This window comes from Podarcis liolepis (genome assembly GCF_965112155.1).
Source record: "Podarcis liolepis genome assembly, chromosome: 3".
Classification (NCBI taxonomy): domain Eukaryota; kingdom Metazoa; phylum Chordata; class Lepidosauria; order Squamata; family Lacertidae; genus Podarcis; species Podarcis liolepis.
In genome coordinates, this window is record NC_139557.1 from 1,099,571 (window position 1) to 1,123,867 (window position 24,297).

The 24,297-nt window shown below is 42.8% G+C and overlaps 1 protein-coding gene across 3 annotated transcripts in view; it reads left to right on the plus strand.

Moving 5' to 3' along the window:
- Positions 1–24,297, plus strand: part of PTCHD4 (patched domain containing 4) — a 59,708-nt gene that overhangs the window by 22,675 nt on the left and 12,736 nt on the right. For 2 of the 3 annotated variants that reach the window (XM_083495059.1, XM_083495058.1), the window contains exon 2: positions 5,233–5,713. In XM_083495059.1, the coding sequence (XP_083351185.1) occupies positions 5,233–5,713 (481 nt within the window). Of the gene's footprint in view, positions 1–4,637; positions 4,743–5,232; positions 5,714–24,297 lie in introns of those variants that run through there. The other variant, XM_083495060.1, reaches the window with a different exon arrangement.

Here is a 24,297-nt window from a genome sequence, read left to right on the forward strand (position 1 = left end):
TAGTGCCACTGTATTCTGCTCTGGTCAGACCTCACCGGGAGTACTGTGTCCAGTTCTGCGCACCACAGTTCAAGAAGGACACTGACAAACTGGAACGTGTCCAGAAGAGGGCAACCAAAATGGTCAAAGGCCTGGAAACGATGCCTTATGAGGAACGGCTAAGGGAGCTGGGCATGTTTAGCCTGGAGAAGAGGAGGTTAAGGGGTGATATGATAGCCATGTTCAAATATATAAAAGGATGTCACATAGAGGAGGGAGAAAGGTTGTTTGCTGCTGCTCCAGAGAAGCGGACACGGAGCAATGGATCCAAACTACAAGAAAGAAGATTCCACCTAAACATTAGGAAGAACTTCCTGACAGTAAGAGCTGTTTGACCGTGGAATTTGCTGCCAAGGAGTGTGGTGGAGTCTCCTACTTTGGAGGTCTTTAAGCAGAGGCTTGACAACCATATGTCAGGAGTGCTCTGATGGTGTTTCCTGCTTGGCAGGGGGTTGGACTCGATGGTCCTTGTGGTCTCTTCCAACTCTATGATTCTATGATTCTAAGACAGACAGCCTGATAACGGCTTTGTAGAAAAACGGAGTCTCTTTGTAACCTACCTCTCTAGCAAGGTTCAAGGCAATATAAACCCATTTATGGGCAATACAAACCCATTTACTCATAACGTTATTTTGATTTTTGAAACCTCTGGTTTTAGGATCATTATTTGTTCTGGATGCTGTTGCCTTTTTCTTTGCTACCCCCCCCCCCCATATTTTTGTTTTGTAAGCCTTTGAATTGTAAAGAAGAGCAGGGGAGAAAACTACAGCAACACACACTTTGGTCTAATTTAAAATCTCTATTTTCATAGAATCCTAGAGTTGGAAGAGACCACAAGGGCCATCGAGTCCAACCCCCTGCCAAGCAGGAAACAATTTTGCCATGTTAGAGGGTTAAAAGCTTAGTTGCATCTGCTTGAAAATGAATCCACATTTGCATTTCACTTGGCTTTGGTTTCAAGGGAGTGATGGAGATGGCAATTTAATTAGATTTATGCTGGCTGCAAACTGCGGTTTGTTCTATGGTGGGTAGGATCTCTTTTGGTAGAAGTTCATAACACACCAACAGAAAGGATCAGGTGCTGTACAAGGAATGATATAACATCAACTACAATGTTATTAAGCATTTTAGCAACCCTGATTATACAAAACAAATTTGTACATTATTTTTGCATTTAATCTATATTCCCCCCCAATTAATAAAATAAGAGTTTTTACTGCTATTCTGCTCAGACATGTAAATTATATATTTTTACAATTTTCTAGATAAATTTTAATTTTCTTCATAAGTGGGACAGAATTAAGTTCTAAAAAGTTTATTTAGATTTTTAAATATGCTTACTCCCAGGTACTGTATCTTATTATTTTGTTTATTACTGGCAGCTGTCCAGTCCTTTATTAGTTTTTGTTCTGCTTCTGAAAGTGCAAAACATAATTGTTCAGACTCTCTGTAGTTAATATCCAGTCTTGCAATAATCCCATATTCATTAGTCAATGTAACTGTCTCAGGTAGTGAGTGTTCAGGCATTGATAGGGAAAAGATTGTATTGTCTGCAAAAAGACCACACTTATATTATTGACCATGAAAAGAAATACCTTTGATTGGGTTATTATCTATTATATGGGCCAAAGGTTCTGTGGAGGAGGCTTGTAGAAGAGGAGATAAGGAACAACAGTCTTTGGTGCCCCACTCCAGACTGGAAGAGTCTGATATTGTTTACTCTAAAACTGGCTTTATTGTTTTTGAGACATTTAATGAAAGAGTAAGATACAGTGGTACCTTGCAAGACGAATGCCTCGCAAGACAAAAAACTCGCTAGACGAAAGGGTTTTTTGTTTTTTGAGCTGCTTCGCAAGACGATTTTCTCCATGGGCTTGCTTTGCAAGACGGAAACGTCTTGCAAGTTTGTTTCCTTTTTCTTAACACCGCTAATACAGTTGCAACTTGACTTCGAGGAGCAACTCATAGAACGCAGTGTGGTAGCCTTTTTTGAGGTTTTTAAAGACTTTGGTGATTTTTGAAGCTTTTCCAAAACTTTCCCGACACCGTGCTTCGCAAGACGAAAAAAATCGCAAGACGACAAAACTCGCAGAATGAATTAATTTCGTCTTGCGAGGCACCACTGTACGGAATTATTATTATTATCATTATTATAACATAGTACATCAGATTCAATGTTTTGCATATAGGAGCCTCAATATGCTTAATTTTGACATCCCTCCCATCAGTATATTTGGCAGCCCTTCTATGCAAGAATTCTGCCAAGAGGCTTGTAAATAACTTGGCATATCAAACTTACAGAATAAGCTGAATCAGCATCTCCCTAGGTTTTAAAAATCACAATTATTTTAGGCATCTCTGTAGTTTGTCCTTCCATCATTTCCCCTAGCGACCAAGATGCATTTCCCCCAGGGTGGGTTTGTCTAAGATCAGGTACTCCCTAGAAGTTATTTTCTGCAACTTCTACTCAGTAAATGTAAGCGTATGTTAAAGATTCCCCCTCTCCCCCAAAACCAAATGTGAACATTTTGCAACAAAGCTAAAGTAAGTCTCCAGCTGTGCAGCAGTTTAGGGCCAAGTGCTCACTAAAAATTCACTGTATAGTTAACTTACAGTACAATGTCTGCTAAATAGTAAAACTGTGCTTGATGTGGCAACCTGGACTCAGGTTCAGAGTTGGCATTGGGGAAAACCAGGGTTTGTGCCTTTAAGAGCTGTATGGCAGACAGAAATCAAACAAGTTAAACCTTCTATAGTATGGAAATACATTATGGGGAAAGGTTCACCATGATTTTACTCTCTCTAATTTTGTGTTTTGCCATGCCCCTGCTTGACACCCATGTTTTTAAGGACCTGCCCCCATGGCAGCCATTTTGTGACTGGCACCCGCAGCACTCTCTCAAAATTCAAAATGATTTGGCCTGAAACATTTTGGAAGCTACCTGATTTGCTTCAAGTTAAAATCTGAATCCCAATTAAAAAGTAAAAACAAAGGATGATATCCAGTGTTGATTATTTTAATGGATCTGATCAGAGATCATACCCATTTCCTCTGCTTAGGCAGGCGTGGCCAAACTTGGGCCTCCAGCCATTTTGGGACTACAATTCCCATTACCCCTGACCACTGGTCCTGCTAGCTAGGGATCATGGGAGTTGTAGTCCCAAAACAGCTGGAGGGCCAAGTTTGGCCATGCCTTGCTTAGAAGCTCAAAAGAGCTCTCCGTCCCCCTCCCCCCAGCCTTTCTTCCTTGTTTATATGACAAGTTTGGGGGAGAAATGTTTCAGTTTTTGCAGACACACTTTCTGCATGGTTTTCATATGCCCAAATCACTTAGGAGCCCCTCCTTCGGTTTTGGGTGCTGAAGAGGGATTTCTGCTTTGGCTCAAACAGGCCTCAAATCTGCCCCCTTCAGATTGCAGTTTGTCCGAATCCACTGCTTACCCCCATTGCAGTGCTTTGCTTAGCAAACTGTCACATTTGAGGAATGTTCTAAAAAAAAGAGGGCTTCTCTGAATACTCTGAAATTCATTAAAAAGTGAAAACTGTCAGATCTGAAGAGTAAAGCAGTGGGAAGCTTTCAGGATGTTACTCCTTTTTAAATTGTTAATAAAATGGACCCCTCATCCAGTATGTCTGCTGTCACTGGTGGGGAACAATTCAAGTTTCATACCATTTTGATGGAATGTGCTGTAATGAATGTAAGAATGAAAAACAAATGAGACATCAAATGGGAAAGGAAACTAAAAATTTCAGGTATGCATTGCTGTATTCAGAGTGATGGGGGAAATACAATTGATTAGAAAATGAAAATCATTTTATTCAGCAATGGCTAAATTTCATGGTGTTAAGTTTTTACAGGCAACATTTGGGAGAAAATATTCATGAAAAATAAATATCCATATTCTATTTTAGGTCTTAAATATTTGAATTTTGAATAAATACTCTTTCAGTCTGTTAACTGAATCACAGAATTGCAAAGTGGACACTTATTTATTTCAACTTCAACTTATTATGATAAAATGCAGCAGAGAATAGCAGCTCCGTCGACAGCCAGGTGTAGCAATGGCATAGAATAATTTACATGCAAGAAGAAAATGAAAGAGACGTTGTTCCTAAACTTAATTCCCTGTCCGGGGTCAACAGGGTTTTCTAGTGTGCCGCTCCCCCCTTCCTGCTTTGGAAGCCTGACCCATTTCTGCCACTTTAAGCCACCGAGGCTGCAACCCTGTATGCACTTGCCTGGTAATAAGCGCAGTTGAACTCAGTGGGATTTATTTTTAAATATCCATGTATAGGATTACACCGCAAAAGGATGATAAGGAGAAGGACACATTGTGCAAATGTATCAGATCAGCACAAAGATGTCAGAGCAGGGAAGTTTCTCTTTATCCTCCGGTGCCCCCCCCCCCCCATGAAAGCTTCTTTAAATGGGGGCATATATAGACACAAGTGTTTCTTGGTGAGCTTTGCAGACCTCATAGGAGGCTGGCTCCCTCTATGGTTGTGGCTGCACTACAGGCTTCAAACTTTAATCAAATTGCCTACGTGTTTGGGGAAACTAGAAAGACTGTAAGACTAAACACATTTACAACTGTTGGGCTTTTCTAAGGTGGATAGTTCTATGGTTTCGGTTAATGGGAGGAAAGTGCAGCATTCTAACCAACTTCTAGTGGTGCTTCTGAAACTTGACATTGAACAGTTTGTAAGTCAAATCTAGTATGCTTACAGTTCTTGAATGTATGGCAAGCTCTTATTTCAATCCAATTAATCCAATAATCCAAGCAATAATTCAGATTATGTGTTAATTTATATGTTATGTGCCTGCATTGTTTGCATGTGTGAGAGTCGGTGGTGGGGCTTCTCAGTAAACTTGCAATAATACAAAGTGGCCCAAGGGCTCTTCAGCCATCTTCTTCTTTATTTTCGCCTCCCTGCTATGTGCACAAGTGGCCGCAGCTGCATTTCCTGTCCTCTCTGAGAGGCTCTTACCTCTAAGCAAGTGAACCAAGGAAGAAAATGGTTCAACAGCCCTCAGACAACCTCATATTATTCTAAGTTTAAAACAGAAGATACTTTGAACTCTCATAACAATGGGACTTTTAACATAATTTATGGCATGAGTAAATTGCAAATTATTGTTGGGTTGGTTCACTTACCACTTCTTTTGCTTTTTAAAATACTTTCTTCTTCAGGATGGAAGAAGCAGTTTCATCGGCCATCAGCTTGGTGGGGTCATGGAATTGCCAGGCAGCAAGGACCAAAGGGTCAAGTCGGCCAGAGCCATCCAAATCACTTACTACCTCCAGACCTACCATTCTGCAGTACAGGACCTCATTGGTGAAAAATGGGAGAATGAATTTTGCAAACTGATACACAAACTGCAGCTGCACCAGGAGGACCTGCAGCTGTATGCTCTAGCCTCCTTCAGCCTGTGGAGGGACTTCCACAAGACCAGCATCCTGGCCAGAGGCAAGATTTTGGTGAGCTTAATGCTGATTCTGCTGGCTGCCATCCTCTCAAGTTCCATGAAAGACTGCCTGCGCAGCAAGCCCTTCCTTGGCCTCTTGGGGGCGCTCACGATCTGTATCTCCAGTGTCACTGCGGCAGGGATATTTTTCATTACTGATGGAAAATATAATTCGACTCTGTTGGGAATTCCTTTCTTCGCAATGGGTAATTATTTATCTTCATAATAATAGGATTAGCATGGCTTAATGACAGGATTGTAGAATGTGTCCTGAGCTACAAAGATGCAGTGTTTAATTTATTTATTTACCTTCAACTTTTTTAGCCTGTTAAATTGCTCCATCCACTTCCAAGGGGGGGGGGGATCTCCAAACAAAGGAAAAGGGTAAAATGACTGTGTTTATAACGTCAGCCAACATGAGAGATGTGTTTTATTGATCCAAGTTACAAAACGAAGGAGAAATTGTTATTGAAAACTAGTCAAGTCAGCAGAGAAAATGAAGAGTTGCTGAACAGACTTTGATGCAGGCCTGGGGAGATGGGCCAAAAAAGGGGAAACGGAAAGACTGGGAAGGAGGCTTTTTAAAAGGGGAAATGTGCGCAGCATCCTGTCTGGCATTCCTGCCCCCCCCCCCCCCATTTACACAGAGGGAGAATAATGTAATTTGGAGAGGAAATCAACTTTCTGTTCCTATAAAGTGAAATTGATTTGGGTGAGTTTTCTTTTGTATTATTTAAACTAATTGATCACAAGAAGTAACTAAACAAAATGTTGATTCTAATCAGAAGAGTGGGTTTTCTAGATCCTTATCCTTATTTTCAGATGTGAATGAGGTAGGTTTGTATCCCATAGGCTACAATATCTACAATATCCTTGTGGAGAGGGAGCCAGAATTTTGCACCGTATTCGAAGTCTGGTCTCCACATAGGCAATGCTAGAAACTAATAAATGAACACTAGGAGCTAAATGGCACCTTAAACCTAGGTTATGGGCACAACAACGGAATGTCTAGGCACACTTTTTGTAACAAAAATACAAAGCTGAAAATGAATGAACTGCAGTTAAAGTATTATGTTCATTTTTCACACGGTCTAGTCCTACTCCTGCCCACCCCCCTAATAGCTGAAGGTTTCTTCTCCAGTCTTCAGAGAGTAGCTGGAGGCAGAAAAAGGTCCTCCTTTCCTTCCACTCTATAGTTTTAATCTGAAATCTGAAATCAGGACTGCGCCCAGAGCTCAGAAACTGTTCATGCTGAAGAAATTCCCTGTCGCAAAATGCGCCTAGAACAATGGGAGTTTTGAACACTGCCCATAGGTTTCTATTAACAAGCCTACGGTTAGCATTTGTATTTTCCAAATGATCCCAGAAACGGAACTAGGCATTTTCTCAGCTGCCACATGCCGGGTCAGCATTTTCACTGTGCTTTCTGTTGTGGCCACAAGGTGTCATTCCTGGCCATTTCAGACTCTGTGAACGTATTTATGAAATTGAGATTTTGTTTTGCCCTGACATGCATCACTTTATTCTTGTTTATAATGAATTGCATTTACCATTTTACTGCCCCTTCATTCTGTTTGAAAAGATCCCTTTAGAGTTCTTAACAATCTCTTTTTGTTTTAACCACCCTGATCAACTGGGTATCATCAGCAAACCTGGCTATCTCATTTCTCACCCCAATCTTGAAATATTTTATGAACAAGTTAAAATGGCGCTCTTTCCTTGCAGCTACTATATTCACACATGAGAAAATGGAATACTGGTGCCTTTGTGTAGTATTGTGGGAACACAGGATTCAGGCAGTTGCTGATAGGAAGAGGAGTATCTAGACTGCAAATACATAGCCTTGGAAATACACTGGGATATTTTTTTTGCAGCGTTATTTTGTACATGGCAGTTTGCAATCGTACTCAATTTCACACAACAATATAATCTAAAACAGCAGCTACTATCCCTGTTGTCTGTACACACAGGTGGACATGGTTTCAAATTTGTTCACAATGCGTTATTCATTCCCCTCCCCTCATCAGACCTTAAAAAAAACACCACAAAACATTTTTTGCAGTCTTGTGATTGCTTTTTGCTTTTGCCTCTATGTGGTGGTGCTGGTGGTTGTAGCCGTAGTACTTGCTTCTCAGCACAGTTGAAACAGTTCTCTCTCTCTCTCTAGTGCTGCTCTGTGTTTAAACCAAATCTAGGAGCCTACCTAGAATCATAGAGTTGGAAGAGACCACAAGGGCCATCAAGTCCAACCCCCTGCCAAGCAGGAAACACCATCAGAGCACTTCTGACATATGGTTGTCAAGCCTCTGCTTAAAGACCTCCAAAGTAGGAGACTCCACCACACTCCTTGGCAGCAAATTCCACTGTCAAACAGCTCTTACTGTCAGGAAGTTCTTCCTAATGTTTAGGTGGAATCTTCTTTCTTGTAGTTTGGATCCATTGCTCCGTGTCCGCTTCTCTGGAGCAGCAGAAAACAACCTTTCTCCCTCCTCTATATGGCATCCTTTTATATATTTGAACATGGCTATCATATCACCCCTTAACCTCCTCTTCTCCAGGCTAAACATGCCCAGCTCCCTTAGCCGTTCCTCATAAGGCATTGTTTCCAGGCCTTTGACCATTTTGGTTGCCCTCCTCTGGACACGTTCCAGTTTGTCAGTGTCCTTCTTGAACTGTGGTGCGCAGAACTGGACACAGTACTCCCGGTGAGGTCTGACCAGAGCAGAATACAGTGGCACTATTACTTCCCTTGATCTAGATGCTATACTCCTATTGATGCAGCCCAGAATTGCATTGGCTTTTATAGCTGCCACGTCACACTGTTGGCTCATGTCAAGTTTGTGGTCAACCAAGACTCCTAGATCCTTTTCACATGTACTGCTCTCAAGCCAGGTGTCTTTATCGGAGAAGACTGAGGCAAAGAAGGCATTGAGGAGTTCAGCCCTTTCTGTGTCCCCTGTTTGCATTTCACCATCTTCTCCTCTGAGTGACCCCACTGTTTCTTTGTTCTTCCTTTTGCTACGGACATACGCATAAAAGCCTTTTTTGTTGCTTTTAACCTCTCTAGCAAGCCTGAGTTCATTCTGTGCTTTAGCTTTTCTGACTTTGTGTCTACATGTGCTGGCTATTTGTTTGAATTCCTCTTTGGTGGTTTCCCCCCTTTTCCATTTTTTGTACACATCCCTTTTTAATCTTAACTCAGTTAAAAGTTCTTTAGATAGCCACCCTGGCTTCTTTAGGCACCTTCCATGTTTCCGTCGCATTGGTATTGCCTGAAGTTGTGATTTTACTATCTCCCTCTTAACAAACTCCCAGCCATCATGAACTCCCTTTTCTTTTAATATTACTGTCCATGGGATCTCACCCAGCACTTCCCTAAGTTTTATGAAGTCGGCTTTCTTAAAGTCAAGAAATTGAGTCCTAGTATGCTTGGCTGCTCCTTTCCGCTGTATAGTAAACTTCAGAAGAGCAGGATCACTCGCGCCTAATGATCCTTCCACTTCTACCCCACTAACCAGGTCATCAACATTGGTTAGGACCAGATCTAAAATGGCTGTTCCTCTTGTTGCTTCTCCCACTTTCTGGACAATGAAGTTGTCTGCAAGGCCAGTGAGGAATCTGTTTGACCTTATGCTCTTGGCTGAGTTTGACATCCAACAAATATCCGGGTAATTGAAGTCCCCCATTACTACTATCTCCCTTCCTTTTGCATGCTTGGCCATCTGTTCCAGGAAGGCATCATCTATGTTCTCCGTTTGGCTTGGGGATCTATAGTAAACTCCCACAATGAGGTCTCTGTTATTCTTCTTTCCCTTAATTTTGACCCAAATGCTCTCACTTTGGCTTTGAGGTTCTAAATCTTGGATCTCTTCACAGGTATACACACCCCGGATTTCAAAGATTCCCAAAAGAAAGTTAGAGGGTTCCTGGTGACAGAAATTAGAATGCGCTGTATTCGTTGTGTTCAGATATACTCAAAATCTGGTCTTATTTTTGTACTTTCAGAGATGTTGTGTATTCCAGCATCATCAATGTACATGACACTGATAGAGTGCTGTGAGCAGAGCTTGATCCTGTCTCAGTCCTCTGAAAGTGGGTTCTGCTAACAACGTGAATGGAGGCAGAATGCCTTTTACTGTATTCATTTTAGCTATTTGTGTCAACAACTTTCTCATGGCAGTCATGCAACTAATCAAATAAGTATAGAGACCAAACATATCTGATTTTGGGATTCCTTGTGTGCTCTATTTGTACAGCAGTCAAAACACTATATTGCATTGTGTTTTGAGAGGTAAATGTACTTTGCTCTGCACACACATCTCCCTGTTACTTGGGATATTCGGACTTATGAAAATAGGATGTTGTCCTTGCTTTTCTCCAACCTAGGCTATGCAATCTTTGTTGATCTGTTTTCTTTAAGTAGCTGTCCCAGATCAGCTGCTACTCTGGGGTTGGTTTAATTTATGAAAACTGTCACCCTTATATTTAAAATGTAGCAGTGCATATCATATTAAGCACAAATTCATTTAGGCTGAAAGGAGCATGCTTCACAAGAGGGATGATATAGTATTGTATGCACATCATCCTTTGTAGGAGACTGCCAGAGATAGCCATGAACTCTTCCAAAAGCTAGCAATTCTGCAACAGATCTTCAGGACACCAGAAGATCTTGCTGCATTGGGCCAGAGGCATTCTGCTCTCACCATGGCCCACCAGATACCCATGGGAAGCCGGCAAGCTTCCTTATGGTGGCAAAAACAGTTTGCCATAAGAGGATGAAGAGAAGCCTCTGCTGTTCATTACAAATGAAGTCCTTCAACACTGAAATTGGAAGTGTTTTGCCAGCCCACAGAAAATAGTGGCTGTCACCACCTGCCTTCTGTTCCCTTCCTCTACATCAGGGGTCAGCAAACTTTTTCAGCAGGAGTTCGGTCCACTGTCCCTCAGACCTTATGGGAGGCCGGACTATACATTTTGGGGGGGGGGGGGATGAACGAATTCCTATGCCCCACAAATAACCCAGAGATGCATTTTAAATAAAAGGGCACATTCTACTCATGTAAAAACACGCTGATTCCTAGACCATACACGGGCTGGATTTAGAAGGCGATTGGGCTGGATCCAGCCCCTGGGCCTTAGGTTGCCTACCCATGCTCTACATATATGGTAAAAAGTTCAGTTTTGAACTTTTGACACAGCACTAGGAAATGACATCACTCATTGTAATACATCACCCAGGCATACAGCAATGCCCTCTTAGTTGCCACAAAAAAAGAGAGTGGCAAGCCTATACGAAGCACTAACAGGTGGCCAAATAGACTCTTCGGTCATTGTTTTCCCTAGCTCATTACTTGGTATGCTGATTGTCCATTGTTCTCAAATAATTTAGAATTTAATGGGGGAGATAAGTCCTCAGAGAATTTGGAATAAATTACAAACTCGCTGCCAACAACCAAAAATGCTGTCCCTGGAAAACTGGTGGAAAGTATTGTTAAAGGTAAAACAACCAGTCTTATAGAAGAACAAGGCTCACTGCAGCAGAGTCAGCATGGCTTCTGCAAGGACAAACCTATTAAGGGTTCTTTGAGAGTGTCAACAAGCAGATAGATAGCGGTGATCCAGTTCTTGGACTTTCAAACGCTTTTGACAAAGAACCTAACCAGAAACTCCTGACTAAGCTTGGCCGTCAAGGAATAAGAGGAGAAATTCTCTTGTGGATCAGGAATTGGTTAAGTTGCAGGAAGCAAAGAGTAGGCGTAAATGGACAGTTCTCCAAATGGAGAGAAATAGAAAGTGAATCCTCCCAAAGACTTAGCTGGTCTAGCCTGAAAACTGCTTTCCGTTCTGCTTGTTGTGGCCATCACATACTGTATTTTTTGCTCTATAAGACTCACTTTTTCCCACCTAAAAAGTAAGGGGAAATGTGTGTGCGTCTTATGGAGCGAATGCAGGCTGCGTGGCTATCTCAGAAGCCAGAACAGCAAGAGGGATTGCTGCTTTTGCTGCGCAGCAATCCCTCTTGCTATTCTGGCTTCTGAGATTCAGAATATTTTTTTTTCTTGTTTTCCTCCTCCAAAAACTAGGTGCGTCTTGTGGTCTGGTGCGTCTTATAGAGCGAAAAATACGGTACTTTTAACTCGTAGCAGCAGCCAAGCTGAAAGAAGAGGGCTGAGAAAATGCCTCTTTTGTCTGAGCCAGTCGAGCTGTCCAGGAGATGAATAAAGGCTACACAACTGAGGAGCAGAGGTCCAAGAGGAACTGAGAAAATATCTCCTTGCTTCTGTGCATGAACCATAAGAACAAAATACTTGAGAATGATTTCCACAGACCCATTTCCAAAGAATTTGTGGAGGATGTTTATTAATCTTTTGAAAATAGTAACAGTTTAGGGGGCGGGAACCTATGGCACTCTCATTGTTCTTCACTGGATTGATGCCCTGTGGCAGTTTTAATGTTCCTGTTATTATAATCCGATGGGATCCAAATTATACAGAAGAACACTGCAAGCTCATCATTTAATGAAGACAGCTGGTTGCCAACTATATACTCAGCCCAAAATTGTGATCAGCATTTAAAACAAACCTATTCTAAAATTAAAACAAAGTTTGTACACTTGTGGAAGCTTGCTGCCTGTCATACATTTCACCTATTCAATCAGAAACAAATACTTCATTCCCATCCTTTGTTTCTCATTGTAATCCTTAGCTATATATTAGCATTCATTTTCCAGTAGAATAATGGCCTGCTATGGTACACTGCCAGAAAGCTTCAAGATGTTTCCAACTTAATTTTGTTAATATGCCATGGATTGATGCCAGCAGAGCCACCATGTTGCCGTCAACTTCTGTGGTTTGTATCCAACTCAGCTGCCAGCAAAGCTTCCATCAGTGAAATGGGAAAGAAAGCAATTTCTGGCAGTTCCTCTTTTCCTTTCAGCCTCTTCCTCCTCCCCATATAAAACCAACGTGCTTAAGTCTAATTAATGCATGAAGGGGTTAATACCATATAGTAAGCTGTCCTGCCAGGCTTAGTGAGGTCACTTCCCCTTACTTTGGGAAGAATGGGTAATGAAGCCTTTTGGCCAACTTCTAGTCTACCTGAGAAATGTGGCATGTAAAGAGGTTTGGCCTGGTTGCTCCAGCTCAGACTGCCTGGCTCTCACAAACTACTCTTGAGTTCCTACACCAATTTAGGGACTTTTACCACTTTGTAACTAAGGCAAGTTTTACTGCCTGTGAAACTTTTTCTGAATGCTCTGTGGAAAATGCAAACAATGCCTAGGTGACGCCATCACATCCAGGGCTGGCCCAAGACATTTGGGCACCCGAGGTGGCCCCCAAAATGGCTTCTTCCTGCCTGCCAAAGAAGAAGGGGTGAGAGAAGATCTACATCAGGAAAAAGGAGGAAGAAAGATTGATTGATATTGGGATCTGCTGCCTGAGTTGGTCCCCTCACCTGCCTCATGGGTGGGCCGGCCTGATTACACCTTTTAAGGAACCTTTGATCCCAAGACAAGCCAGTCTTAGCAAATTAACCCCACAATCCCCAAACTTGCAATAAGTACAGTACGTCCAATACAGTTCAGAGCATTTCCTTCACAGGCTACATTTCCATTTTACCTAGTTTAGTCTATCATTATATTTATCATTTATTATTATTAGCAATAAATCCTTTGATCATTCAGACATTTCTTTAGCCCTTATATTCATTGTTAGGGTGTACATGCATTTTATTGAACTAATATGTGCAAATGGGAAGTAACTAAAGCTTCATAACAACAACAACAACAACAACCAATAAATTTATACCCCGACTTTTCCCCTGATGGCATTCAAGGCAGCTTATAGGTAAAAAGAAGGACCATTACAAGCAGTGGGCAAAAAAGAAAAAAAGGGGGGGGAGCTGGTTAAGGAGGAGAACCCATGGGACACATCTTTGCATGCAAATGCTGGAAATGACAAGGAAGGGTAGCTTGGAGGTGATGTCACCGTATACATGAAAGATGACAGAGTCAAACCAGCTTGAAATCCCAGAGGGGCAGACTATGTTAGGGAATAAGATAATGTGCAAGAGAAGCAAATGTCTTATAAACCAGAAAGGGAAGTTGGGGGAAGTCGTGGGGTGGGAGATATTTTGAAACTTAGTTTGTGATTATATTATCAGTAGTGATTATGTTAAAATTTGTTGTAAAACCTAATAAAAATATTTTTTTAAAAAAAATCCCCGAGGGGCAGAATCCAGCACATGGTGTTTTTAGTGGCAATAGCCATTTCGAGGATACACTATCACCCCCCTGACCCAAATCCCCAGAGACAATCCTGAGATGGAGAATAAAGTTAAAGAGGTGTCCAAAAGAGAAGAGTTGTTGCAAAAGCTGAGTTCATCTACCTTCACATTGACTGGGTGTTCCTGTTATGATAAAGAGGTAAAATTTGCAATCTAAATGACCATGCCCCAGAAGAGCTGCTCCTGGAACCTTCCAGAGGACAAGTAAGCATAGAAGTGGATCTGGTGCAAGATGGAAGTATTTGTGGAACTGATTTGGAAACTTGAACCAATTCAGCATGTATGTCAGAAGACAATCGCCAGCAAAGTCAAACACAGTCACATTTGACCCCCAAAGAGAAAAATTCTGAAAAAAGGAAGTTGAAAAGGAAAGTCAAATCTCTCCAAGCCCCAAGAGGATGCCAGCACAGGTAACAAGCAAAGCCAAGGATGCTCTTAGGAGGCAAGAAGTCAGCTGTCAGAAAATGGAAATCTTGGCCAAGTGAGCAAAACAGAACAGAACACAAACCTTGGCAAAAGAAATGCTTGCAGACAATAAGAGATGCTAAAAATAAAATACCGAGAGTCATGTACAAAGAAGCAAGTCCAAAAATAAAAAACCCTTTAAATATTTTGGGGTTAGGACAGGGAAAACTCTTCTGCCCAGGAAGTGATTGAAGTTGGAAACGATTATGTAGAAGTTTATTCCCCTCCTTCTGGGAGGCTTCTGAGAAACCTGGGAGCTTGGATTGCAAGCCAGGCTCAGGTGAAGCGCTGGTCCATCTCTAGCAAGGTTTAAACTCTTCATAGAATCATAGAATCATAGAGTTGGAAGAGACCACAAGGGCCATTGAGTCCAACCCCCTGCCAAGCAGGAAACATCATCAGAGCACTCCTGACATATGGTTGTCAAGCCTCTGCTTAAAGACCTCCAAAGTAGGAGACTCCACCACACTCCTTGGCAGCAAATTCCACGGTCAAACAGCTCTTACTGTCAGGAAGTTCTTCCTAATGTTTAGGTGGAATCTTCTTTCTTGTAGTTTGGATCCATTGCTCCGTGTCCGCTTCTCTGGACCAGCAGAAAACAACCTTTCTCCCTCCTCTATATGACATCCTTTTATATATTTGAACATGGCTATCATATCACCCCTTAACCTCCTCTTCTCCAGGCTAAACATGCCCAGCTCCCTTAGCCGTTCCTCATAAGGCATCGTTTCCAGGCCTTTGACCATTTTGGTTGCCCTCCTCTGGACACGTTCCAGTTTGTCAGTGTCCTTCTTGAACTGTGGTGCCCAGAACTGGACACAGTACTCCAGGTGAGGTCTGACCAGAGCAGAATACAGTGGCACTATTACTTCCCTTGATCTAGATGCTAGACTCCTATTGATGCAGCCCAGAATTGCATTGGCTTTTTTAGCTGCCGCATCACACTGTTGGCTCATGTCAAGTTTGTGGTCAACCAAGACTCCTAGATCCTTTTCACATGTACTACTCTCAAGCCAGGTGTCACCCATCTTGTATTTGTGCCTCTCATTTTTTTTGCCCAAGTGCAATACTTTACATTTCTCCCTGTTAAAATTCATCTTGTTTGTTTTGGCCCAGTTCTCTAATCTGTCAAGGTCGTTTTGAAGTGTGATCCTGTCCTCTGGGGTGTTAGCCACCCCTCCCAGTTTGGTGTCATCTGCAAATTTGATCAGGATGCCCTTGAGTCCATCATCCAAGTCGTTGATAAAGATGTTGAATAAGACCGGGCCCAAGACAGAACCCTGTGGCACCCCACTAGTCACTCTTCTCCAGGATGAAGAGGAAACCATTGATGAGCACCCTTTGGGTTCGGTCAGTCTTCAAGCGTTGCTAACAAAATGATGTTACTATCAATCTTTGCAATCTTTTTGTTTGGGTGTTTGGCAAACCAAAATGCAACTTTTAAAGGTTGTAACTCTTTGTAGGCATGTTGGCTCAATTCTAATCTCTTTGCAGGACACATTTACCGGTACTTTTGTGTATCCCAGTGTGTGTGTGTGTGTGTGTGTGTGTGTGTGTGTGTGTTTGTAGTATCTCCTGCAAACCTCTCCTTGCCATCTGTTCCTGTGTAGATAATTCCTGTTAAGGTGACACCGTAGAATCATAATCCGGAGTCTCCTTTTTACCTCTTTGTGTTTGCTAATCCTGTTCCTCAAACAGTCAAAACACAAATAATCTTCTAACTGACAACTAAGGCCTCACAGCCATTCCCAAAGGAAAAGCTGCAAAAGTTGCATCCTGGCCCACAGCCCACAGGAGTGTGCTGCATTTGATGTGGAAAAGGGAAGCAGGAGGTGTGTGTGTGTGTGTGTGAGAGAGAGAGAGAGAGAGAGAGAGAGAGAGAGAGAATGAACATGACCCTACTCTTCTTTTGAATGCCTAGCAAGAATAATAATAATAATAATAAAAACAGTTGGGTAAGGGGCAAAAGAAAATGAGCTCCACAGTATCAGGCTCCACAGAACAGGGCACAGCAGTTGCAAGAGCAGCCCTAGAACTAGAAGAGTGGAGCAGGGTATACTTTTCAGGCTGGAGGTGCCCCATTCAAGTCCTGAAAAGCATTTTCAGAAGCCACACTATCAGAAGACACAGCGCATAGGCCAATAGCCCACTTCCTTTGTGGACCCTCCAACTCTTTTGGCGCACTCATACCCCTGGCAACCTACGATTCCTTTGCCCCTGTGTTGTCTGCTAGGCCAGCCCTTCTGGTTAGCATCCAGGTGAGCTCAAAAAAACTCTTCTCCTCTTTCTGCCACTTGTCATCCTTTTATACCTTGGCAGCATACCTTAAGGATGGCCTCTCCCCATACAGACTGACCCAGACCCTGTGCTTGTCACCCAAGGCCCTTCTCTATGCCCCCCCTGTTTAAGAGGTTCGGGGTGGGTCACATGAGAATGGGCCCATCTGTAAAATGCTCTCCCCAGAGAAGGTCACTTGGCGCCATCATTGCATGTCTTTAGGCACCAGGCGAAAACATTACCCAGACCTTCGGTTATTAAACAATTGATGGCCTTTTAAAGTGGGGGGGGGGACTGTTATGATTTTCCCCCTGCAATTGTTTCATCATCATCATCATCATAGGCCATAGCACCCATCCCACTTGAGAGCTCTGGGATGCCTGCCAGCTTACAGTGCAGGCCATTGGCCCTAACCCTATCAAGCCCACCCCAAGGCCTGGTGTTTGTTCTAGAATTTCAATGGTTTTATTGAACAACCTCTGAGATGGAGGTAACCCTGAAAGGAAAAGAGCCCATAAAATGCTATTCACGATGGTTTATTATTGGATAACTGCAGGTATTTCTCCTATACATTAATACACTTTTGTCTTAATGTATTGCAGATGAGAAGTGGTGGCATTTTTCAATAATATTGTGTTTCATTCAGGAGATGCTGTAAATTTAGTTTTAATCATGATGAAAGCATGATTAAATCAGGAACACCCTAAATCAATATAATCCAACTTGCAAAGCTCAAGGATACAGATAGAGTCCACTCCACATGTACTTTGCATTTGAGAGTGTTTGAAAGCTACTTTCTTTTCTAAAATATCTCTCATTAATATTGTAGCCCTGACCAGCATGAAAGAATTAATGAAGAATTCTTCAAGAGCTCATCAAATGTGAAGGATTTTTTTTTTAAATGCTATAACAAAGGAGAGCCTTTATAGTAGAATAACAAATCCATTACAGTGGTACCTCTGGTTACGTACTTAATTCGTTCTGGAGGTCTGTTCTTAACCTGAAACTGTTCTTAACCTGAGACACCACTTTAGCAAATGGGGCCTCCCGCTGCCACTGCACCGCTGCCACACGATTTCTGTTCTCATCCTGAAGCAAAGTTCTTAATCTGAGGTACTATTTCTGGGTTAGTGGAGTCTGTAACTTGAAGCGTATGTAACCTGAAGTGTATGTAACCTGAGGTACCACTGTATAGTTCTCAAAGCCAACTTCGTCCAGAACTAATTAAGTGGAACTAAGCCAGAGAAGATGGTCAGGGCCACTGAATTTTGCTGTTTTGCATGATGCTGTAAGCTTAGGGCACTTCATTTTTGGTAGACTTACTCTGAATTTTCACAAGACGAATTGTGATCCTTATTCTTTTGCACCAATCCTTCCTTTTTTGTTGAGAACCTGCTTTGCCTAATAAATTTCCTGTTTGCCTTGAGGGTACAAAAAAACTAATGTTCTGAGGTTCTGTTTGTTTAAATTATGTATTTTCCTCTTAATAGAATTCCTGTTTGGGAACTCCCTAGGGCATCAGACGTGGCTAGAAGAAGAAGAAGAAGGTTCCTTCAGCACAATTCAGCTCAAGGGAAAAGATGCTCCATTTATAGTTGTTGTTTTCCTTTCTTTCCAGGGAGGCAGTCTGTATTCAGAGTACTTCCTCCAGCACTTTGTATACAAACTATTCCCGCAGAGGAGAAACTGCTCTGCTTTTGTGAGCGTCTCTTCATCTGCTTCCTGTGCGGACAATCAAATGATCGCTGGTTGCACGGAGCCTCTTATTTGAGCTTTGACAGGTTTCTGTCATCTGATGTTATTATAGCATGCGATTGACAGGTGGGCAGGATCACCAACCTGCCAAAGTTTTCCTGTGAGGGGAAAAGGATCTGGCCTGCTGGTCACAGAGGCACAAATGCTCCCTCTCTTAAGAGCTTTCATTAGTGCATCTCTCACCTAGGTAAGTGCAGGTGCAGAAGAGAGGCCAAGGGGCAGACAAACTAGTACTCTCTCTGCCCCTCCCCCTTCAATATTTCCAAAGAGCATTAAAAAAAACCCTTTTATTTAAATTGAACATTTAAACATGTTGCACTTATTCCAAAGGCATTTTTAAGGACTTGAACCACAAGTGGAAGTCCTTATAATTTATTATTATTAATTAATCTCTTTCCCATCCTTCCTCCCAAAGGAGCCCAAGGAGTCGAACACCAAAGCGGGGAAAAATACAATTAAAAATAAAATTAAAACATATTTTAAGACATTGAGAATATTAAAAAAACCAAGCCCATGTCACATACCCGGTCCCATACTCTCACAGCTAATAATTTCAAGGTTGCCAGGAACAATGTATTTCAGCCATCAAATGCCTGGATAAGCCTGAATGAAAGTTAATAATGATGTTATGCACGTTTCATGTTGTTCTTCTCCTTGACGCCTGCAATTATTAGTTTAATAATATCTTTCTGCTATATTGTTAGCACTAAGAATATAATGAAAGGATATCATAAGAACCTTCTTGGATTCGACCAAAGGCCCATTATGTGCAGGGTGTTGTTTCCACAGTGGTCAAAGAGATGCCTGTGGGAAGCCCACAAGCCACACCTCAGAGCCACAGCACAATTCCTGCTTGGGGTTCCCAGTCAATGGTGTTCAGTCCCCCTCAGCCAGGTAGCCCAAGGCCAGTCACTGCCTCTGAGCTTGGCCCACCTCACACAGTTGTTGTGAGGATAAAATGGGGAGGTGGAGCCCTTTGAGCTGCTTGGAGGAAATCCGTCAATCAACATCATGACTAGCGGCTGTAGATAGCTTTGTCCTCAATGAATTTGTCTAGTCCTCTTTGAAGGCCATCAAGGCTGGTGGTCGCCCCTAAATCTTAAGTAGTTGAACTATGAGCTTTGAGAAGCTTTGAGTTGTATCTGTTACCTGCATCTGGGTCATGACGTCCCTTCCTCACTCCTGCAATTTGGCTGCAAAGGCTTTCTTGAGCCTAATAACAGAGCAGGGCTGGGCTGAGGGATTTCACTCTTCAGGAAACGTGCAGCGGAGGAAGGCAAGGTTATCCTCTAGCAAGGTTGTTGCAGCCTCAGACATCCATCATTCCTTTGCTTCTGGACACAGCGGGATGTTGGCTCTCTAAGGTGATGCCATTTATAAACACAGCAGTGTTTGTGTGATCAATCATTCGGTGACCATTTTTGCTGTCTCGAGAGATGGCCTAGAGTCATGCACAAAGGGCCACAGGAGTGTACCTTGCAGCAACACCTCCACTGCCCTGCCTCCTGCCAGGTGGCACAATGGGTCTGTGCATCTGGCTGTTGACCAGAGGGTTGGTGGTTTGAGCCTCCCCAGGGACGGCTTGCAGGGGGTTGGACTAGATGGCCCTTGGGATCCCTTCCAATCAATTATTAATTAATTGAAAAGCCAGTCAAGGAGGCTGGGCTAGGCATGCAGAATTTGCAGGTGCTTTATAGGTTGAAAAGTAACAGCCTTCTCTTAGGCACATAACCAATCAGAGCACTCCTGACATCTCCTGACATATGGTTGGCAAGCCTCTGCTTAAAGACCTCCAAAGTAGGAGACTCCACCACACTCCTTGGCAGCAAATTCCACTGTCAAACAGCTCTTACTGTCAGGAAGTTCTTCCTAATGTTTAGGTGGAATCTTCTTTCTTGTAGTTTGGATCCATTGCTCCGTGTCCGCTTCTCTGGAGCAGCAGAAAACAACCTTTCTCCCTCCTCTATGTGACATCCTTTTATATATTTGAACATGGCTATCATATCACCCCTAAACCTCCTCTTCTCCAGGCTAAACATGCCCAGCTCCCTTAGCCGTTCCTCATAAGGCATCGTTTCCAGGCCTTTGACCATTTTGGTTGCCCTCCTCTGGACGCGTTCCAGTTTGTCAGTGTCCTTCTTGAATTGTGGTGCCCAGAACTGAACACAGTACTCCAGGTGAGGTCTGACCAGAGCAGAATACAGTGGCACTATTACTTCCCTTGATCTAGATGCTATACTCCTATTGATGCAGCCCAGAATTGCATTGGCTTTTTTAGCTGCCGCGTCACACTGTTGGCTCATGTCAAGTTTGTGGTCAACCAAGACTCCTAGATCCTTTTCACATGTACTGCTCTCAAGCCAGGTGTCACCCATCTTGTATTTGTGCCTCTCATTTTTTTTGCCCAAGTGCAATACTTTACATTTCTCCCTGTTAAAATTCATCTTGTTTGTTTTTGCCCAGTTCTCTAATCTGTCAAGGTCATTTTGAAGTGTGATCCTGTCCTCTGGGGTGTTAGCCACCCCTCCCAGTTTGGGGTCATCTGCAAATTTGATCAGGATGCCCTTGAGTCCATCATCCAAGTCGTTGATAAAGATGTTAATTAAGACCGGGCCCAAGACAGAACCCTGTGGCACCCCACTAGTCACTCTTCTCCAGGATGAAGAGGAACCATTGATGAGCACCCTTTGGGTTCGGTCAGTCAGCCAGTTACAAATCCACTGAGTGGTAGCATAGTCAAGACCGCATTTTACCAGCTTCTTTACAAGAATATCATGGGGCACCTTGTCAAATGCCTTGCTGAAATCAAGGTAGGCTACATCCACTGCGTTCCCTTCATCTACCAGGCTTGTAATTCTGTCAAAAAACGAGATCAGGTTAGTCTGACATGACTTATTTTTCAGAAATCCATGCTGACTATTGGTGATCACAGCATTCCTTTCTAGGTGCTCACAGACTGTTTGCTTAATGATCTGCTCCAGAATCTTCCCTGGTATTGATGTCAGACTGACTGGGCGGTAATTATTTGGGTCCTCTCTTTTCCCCTTTTTGAAAATAGGGACAACATTTGCCCTCCTCCAGTCTGCCGGGACTTCGCCTGTTCTCCAGGAATTCTCAAAGATGACTGCCAGTGGTTCTGAGATCACATCTGCCAGTTCTTTTAATACTCTTGGATGCAGTTCATCTGGCCCTGGAGACTTGAATACATCTAAACTAGCCAAATATTCTTGTACTATCTCCTTAGTTATTCTGGGCTGTGTTTCCTTTGCTGAATCATTTGCTCCAAATTCTTCAGGTCGGGCATTGTTTTCTTTATCGGAGAAGACTGAGGCAAAGAAGGCATTGAGGAGTTCAGCCCTTTCTGTGTCCCCTGTTTGCATTTCACCATCTTCTCCTCTGAGTGACCCCACTGTTTCTTTGTTCTTCCTTTTGCTACGAACATACCCATAAAAGCCTTTTTTGTTGCTTTTAACCTCTCTAGCAAGCCTGAGTTCATTCTGTGCTTTAGCTTTTCTGACTTTGTGTCTACATGTTCTGGCTATTTGTTTGAATTCCTCTTTGGTGGTTTCCCCCCTTTTCCATTTTTTGTACACATCCTTTTTTAATCTTAATTCAGTTAAAAGTTCAATCGCTTTGTTTGTACCCACTCCTCTCATTCCTTCTTTTTGGCAAGTATAAACACAGCCTCCTTTTCATTTCCTGCTGTTCTCTTGCTGTGCCTGTTGGCCTGGCAAAAAGCAAAGTTAATTAGACCACCTCCCCAGGCACAATGGGAACTGCATTTAGACAGAAAGCAGGAAAGCGGAATGCTGCAGGCTTGTGCCTCCTGCCCTATTCCTGTAGACATCGAGAGCAAAGTTCCTTTAACAGAAGATTGCAGCCCTGTGTGTGTAGCAGCACAGACATGGCCAGTAGCTTAAAATACAGTTTCTCATGTTTCTTGGTAAATAGACTAGAAATATTTAGTTCTTTGAGAGTCATCAAACAGTCCACTTTGCTGTGCCTTGTGCAAGTTCTGTTTAAGATAGTTTGCATTTATTTGTTTTATTTCATGCTTTATTGCAGAGTTATTGGCTAATGTTTCCTTTCTGATTTTTAGAGGGAAGTGGCGGGGAGAGCTCAAATACAACATTTAAATTATACAACATTTATATTTTTAGTATAAAAGCCAACATTTAGGAAAGTATTATTTTGGCCAGTAAGATGACCACTTTAAATTCCCCAGCCAATACATTTAATTTTTAAAAAATGAAGCATTAATGATGTTAAGTTGTGGGTGAACATATCAGTCGACACAGCGAATCTCCAAACAGCTCTTGTTTATTCAGAGGCCAGAACAGAACTGAACTGAAGGGTTCAGCCAGCCTGCTTATATAGAGCTCCACCACAACGCAACAGTAACCATTTTCTGTAACTATCCAATCACTGAACATCACTTTCGATCCCTTATTTGGATATGTGGACCTGAACTATCTACAGTATCCCCCAACTGGCCCAGGGTGAGAACTTCAGTACATAACAAATGATATTTTCCCCCAACATCCAGTCCTTTCATACCTTTCAACATTTTTTTTTTGCATGAGTTCTTATAGGCTAATCTACTTTGATTCACTTCCACATGCTAAATCACTGAACCTCTCTGCCAGTGTTCTGTGCTTTATTTTTTATTCAGAATTCATTATATACAAAGAAGGAAAAACAAAACAAAAAAGGTTAGCACTTTGATGTTCATTCATTGCATTCTTTTGATGACATAAGTCCCTACCAAAAGAAATGGATTAACTCGTACACATTCTTAAACCTCAAACTTCATATGGCTGTAAGGAATGGGGCAGGGGGTTAAATGCCAAGTGTATCACGGCAGAGACTGCTGTGCTTTAAGAAACAGGGTTTATTTGCCTGTTTAGACCTGCAGGGAGGAAGTGCAGATCTTACAGTATGGCCCAAAGCATTGTGGGCAACCTTCCCTCTCCCCTGCCAAGATGGATCTCAGCCCTTCTTCCGCCTCCTTTTCCCCAGGAATCCCTGCTTCCAAACTTCCTTTTCCTGCCCCCCCTCAAACAAACACACCATCTCCTTGGTAACATCTCACTCCCCAGGCGAAAGGATTGCTCTCCTCAAAGGCCCTTGCTTGGCCAGGCTGGTTTGCACCATCTAGCCCAGGAATTCCCTGTCTGGCACAGTTCTGCACTTCAATCCATATCCCAATTAATCAGAACCGTGGCATTTATTAATTTAGAGGGTTTACACCACGTTACAGGGGGGCAGCCTAGGAGGCTTTGGTTTAGTGTCGGCATTAGGGGAAACGGAGTTCTTGTTCTTTTCACACAACATATCTCCACAGCCAGGAGCAGCAGGAGAGAGTTGACTGCCCATGGGAATCATGAGGTTGTCTCTGGGGGCAGGACCAGCAAGGGCTAGACTCTCTCTAATTTTATGTTATGCTTTGCCCACATGGCAGCCATTTTGTAACTGGTGCCCACAATGCACTCTCACAGTTCCAAACCTGGCCAGGAGTCCCAAAATGTTGGCAGCTCTTGAGTTCCATGGAAGCACTGAGTGAGCTCACTGGGCAATTTGGACTGGGATGACCCCCGCAGGCTTATCACACTCCACTCTATTTCTCTGTGTCATATGAATCAAGTGAGGCTGTTCAGGTTCTGGGCTGGTGCTTGTTAAAAAATGTAGAACTGCTACCTTGAATCAAGGTTAGGATCAGTTTGGGGCACGGAAATTACTTGGTTGCTCTGTATGATGACCTCTGACAGAAGAGGGATGTATATGTGTCCGCCCTTGTCAATCCTCCTTGATCTGGCAGCAGGTTTCAATACCATTGACCTTGGTATCTTGCTGGAATGGCTGTCCAAGTTGGTGGGCAGCACCACTTGGCAATGGTTCCAGTCCTGTTTGGATTACCATATTCAGAGATGTTGTTTGACCTTGTGAGCCCTCAGCATAGGAGTCAACTCCTAGGGGCCATGGGGGCTTTGGCCCCCACAATAATATA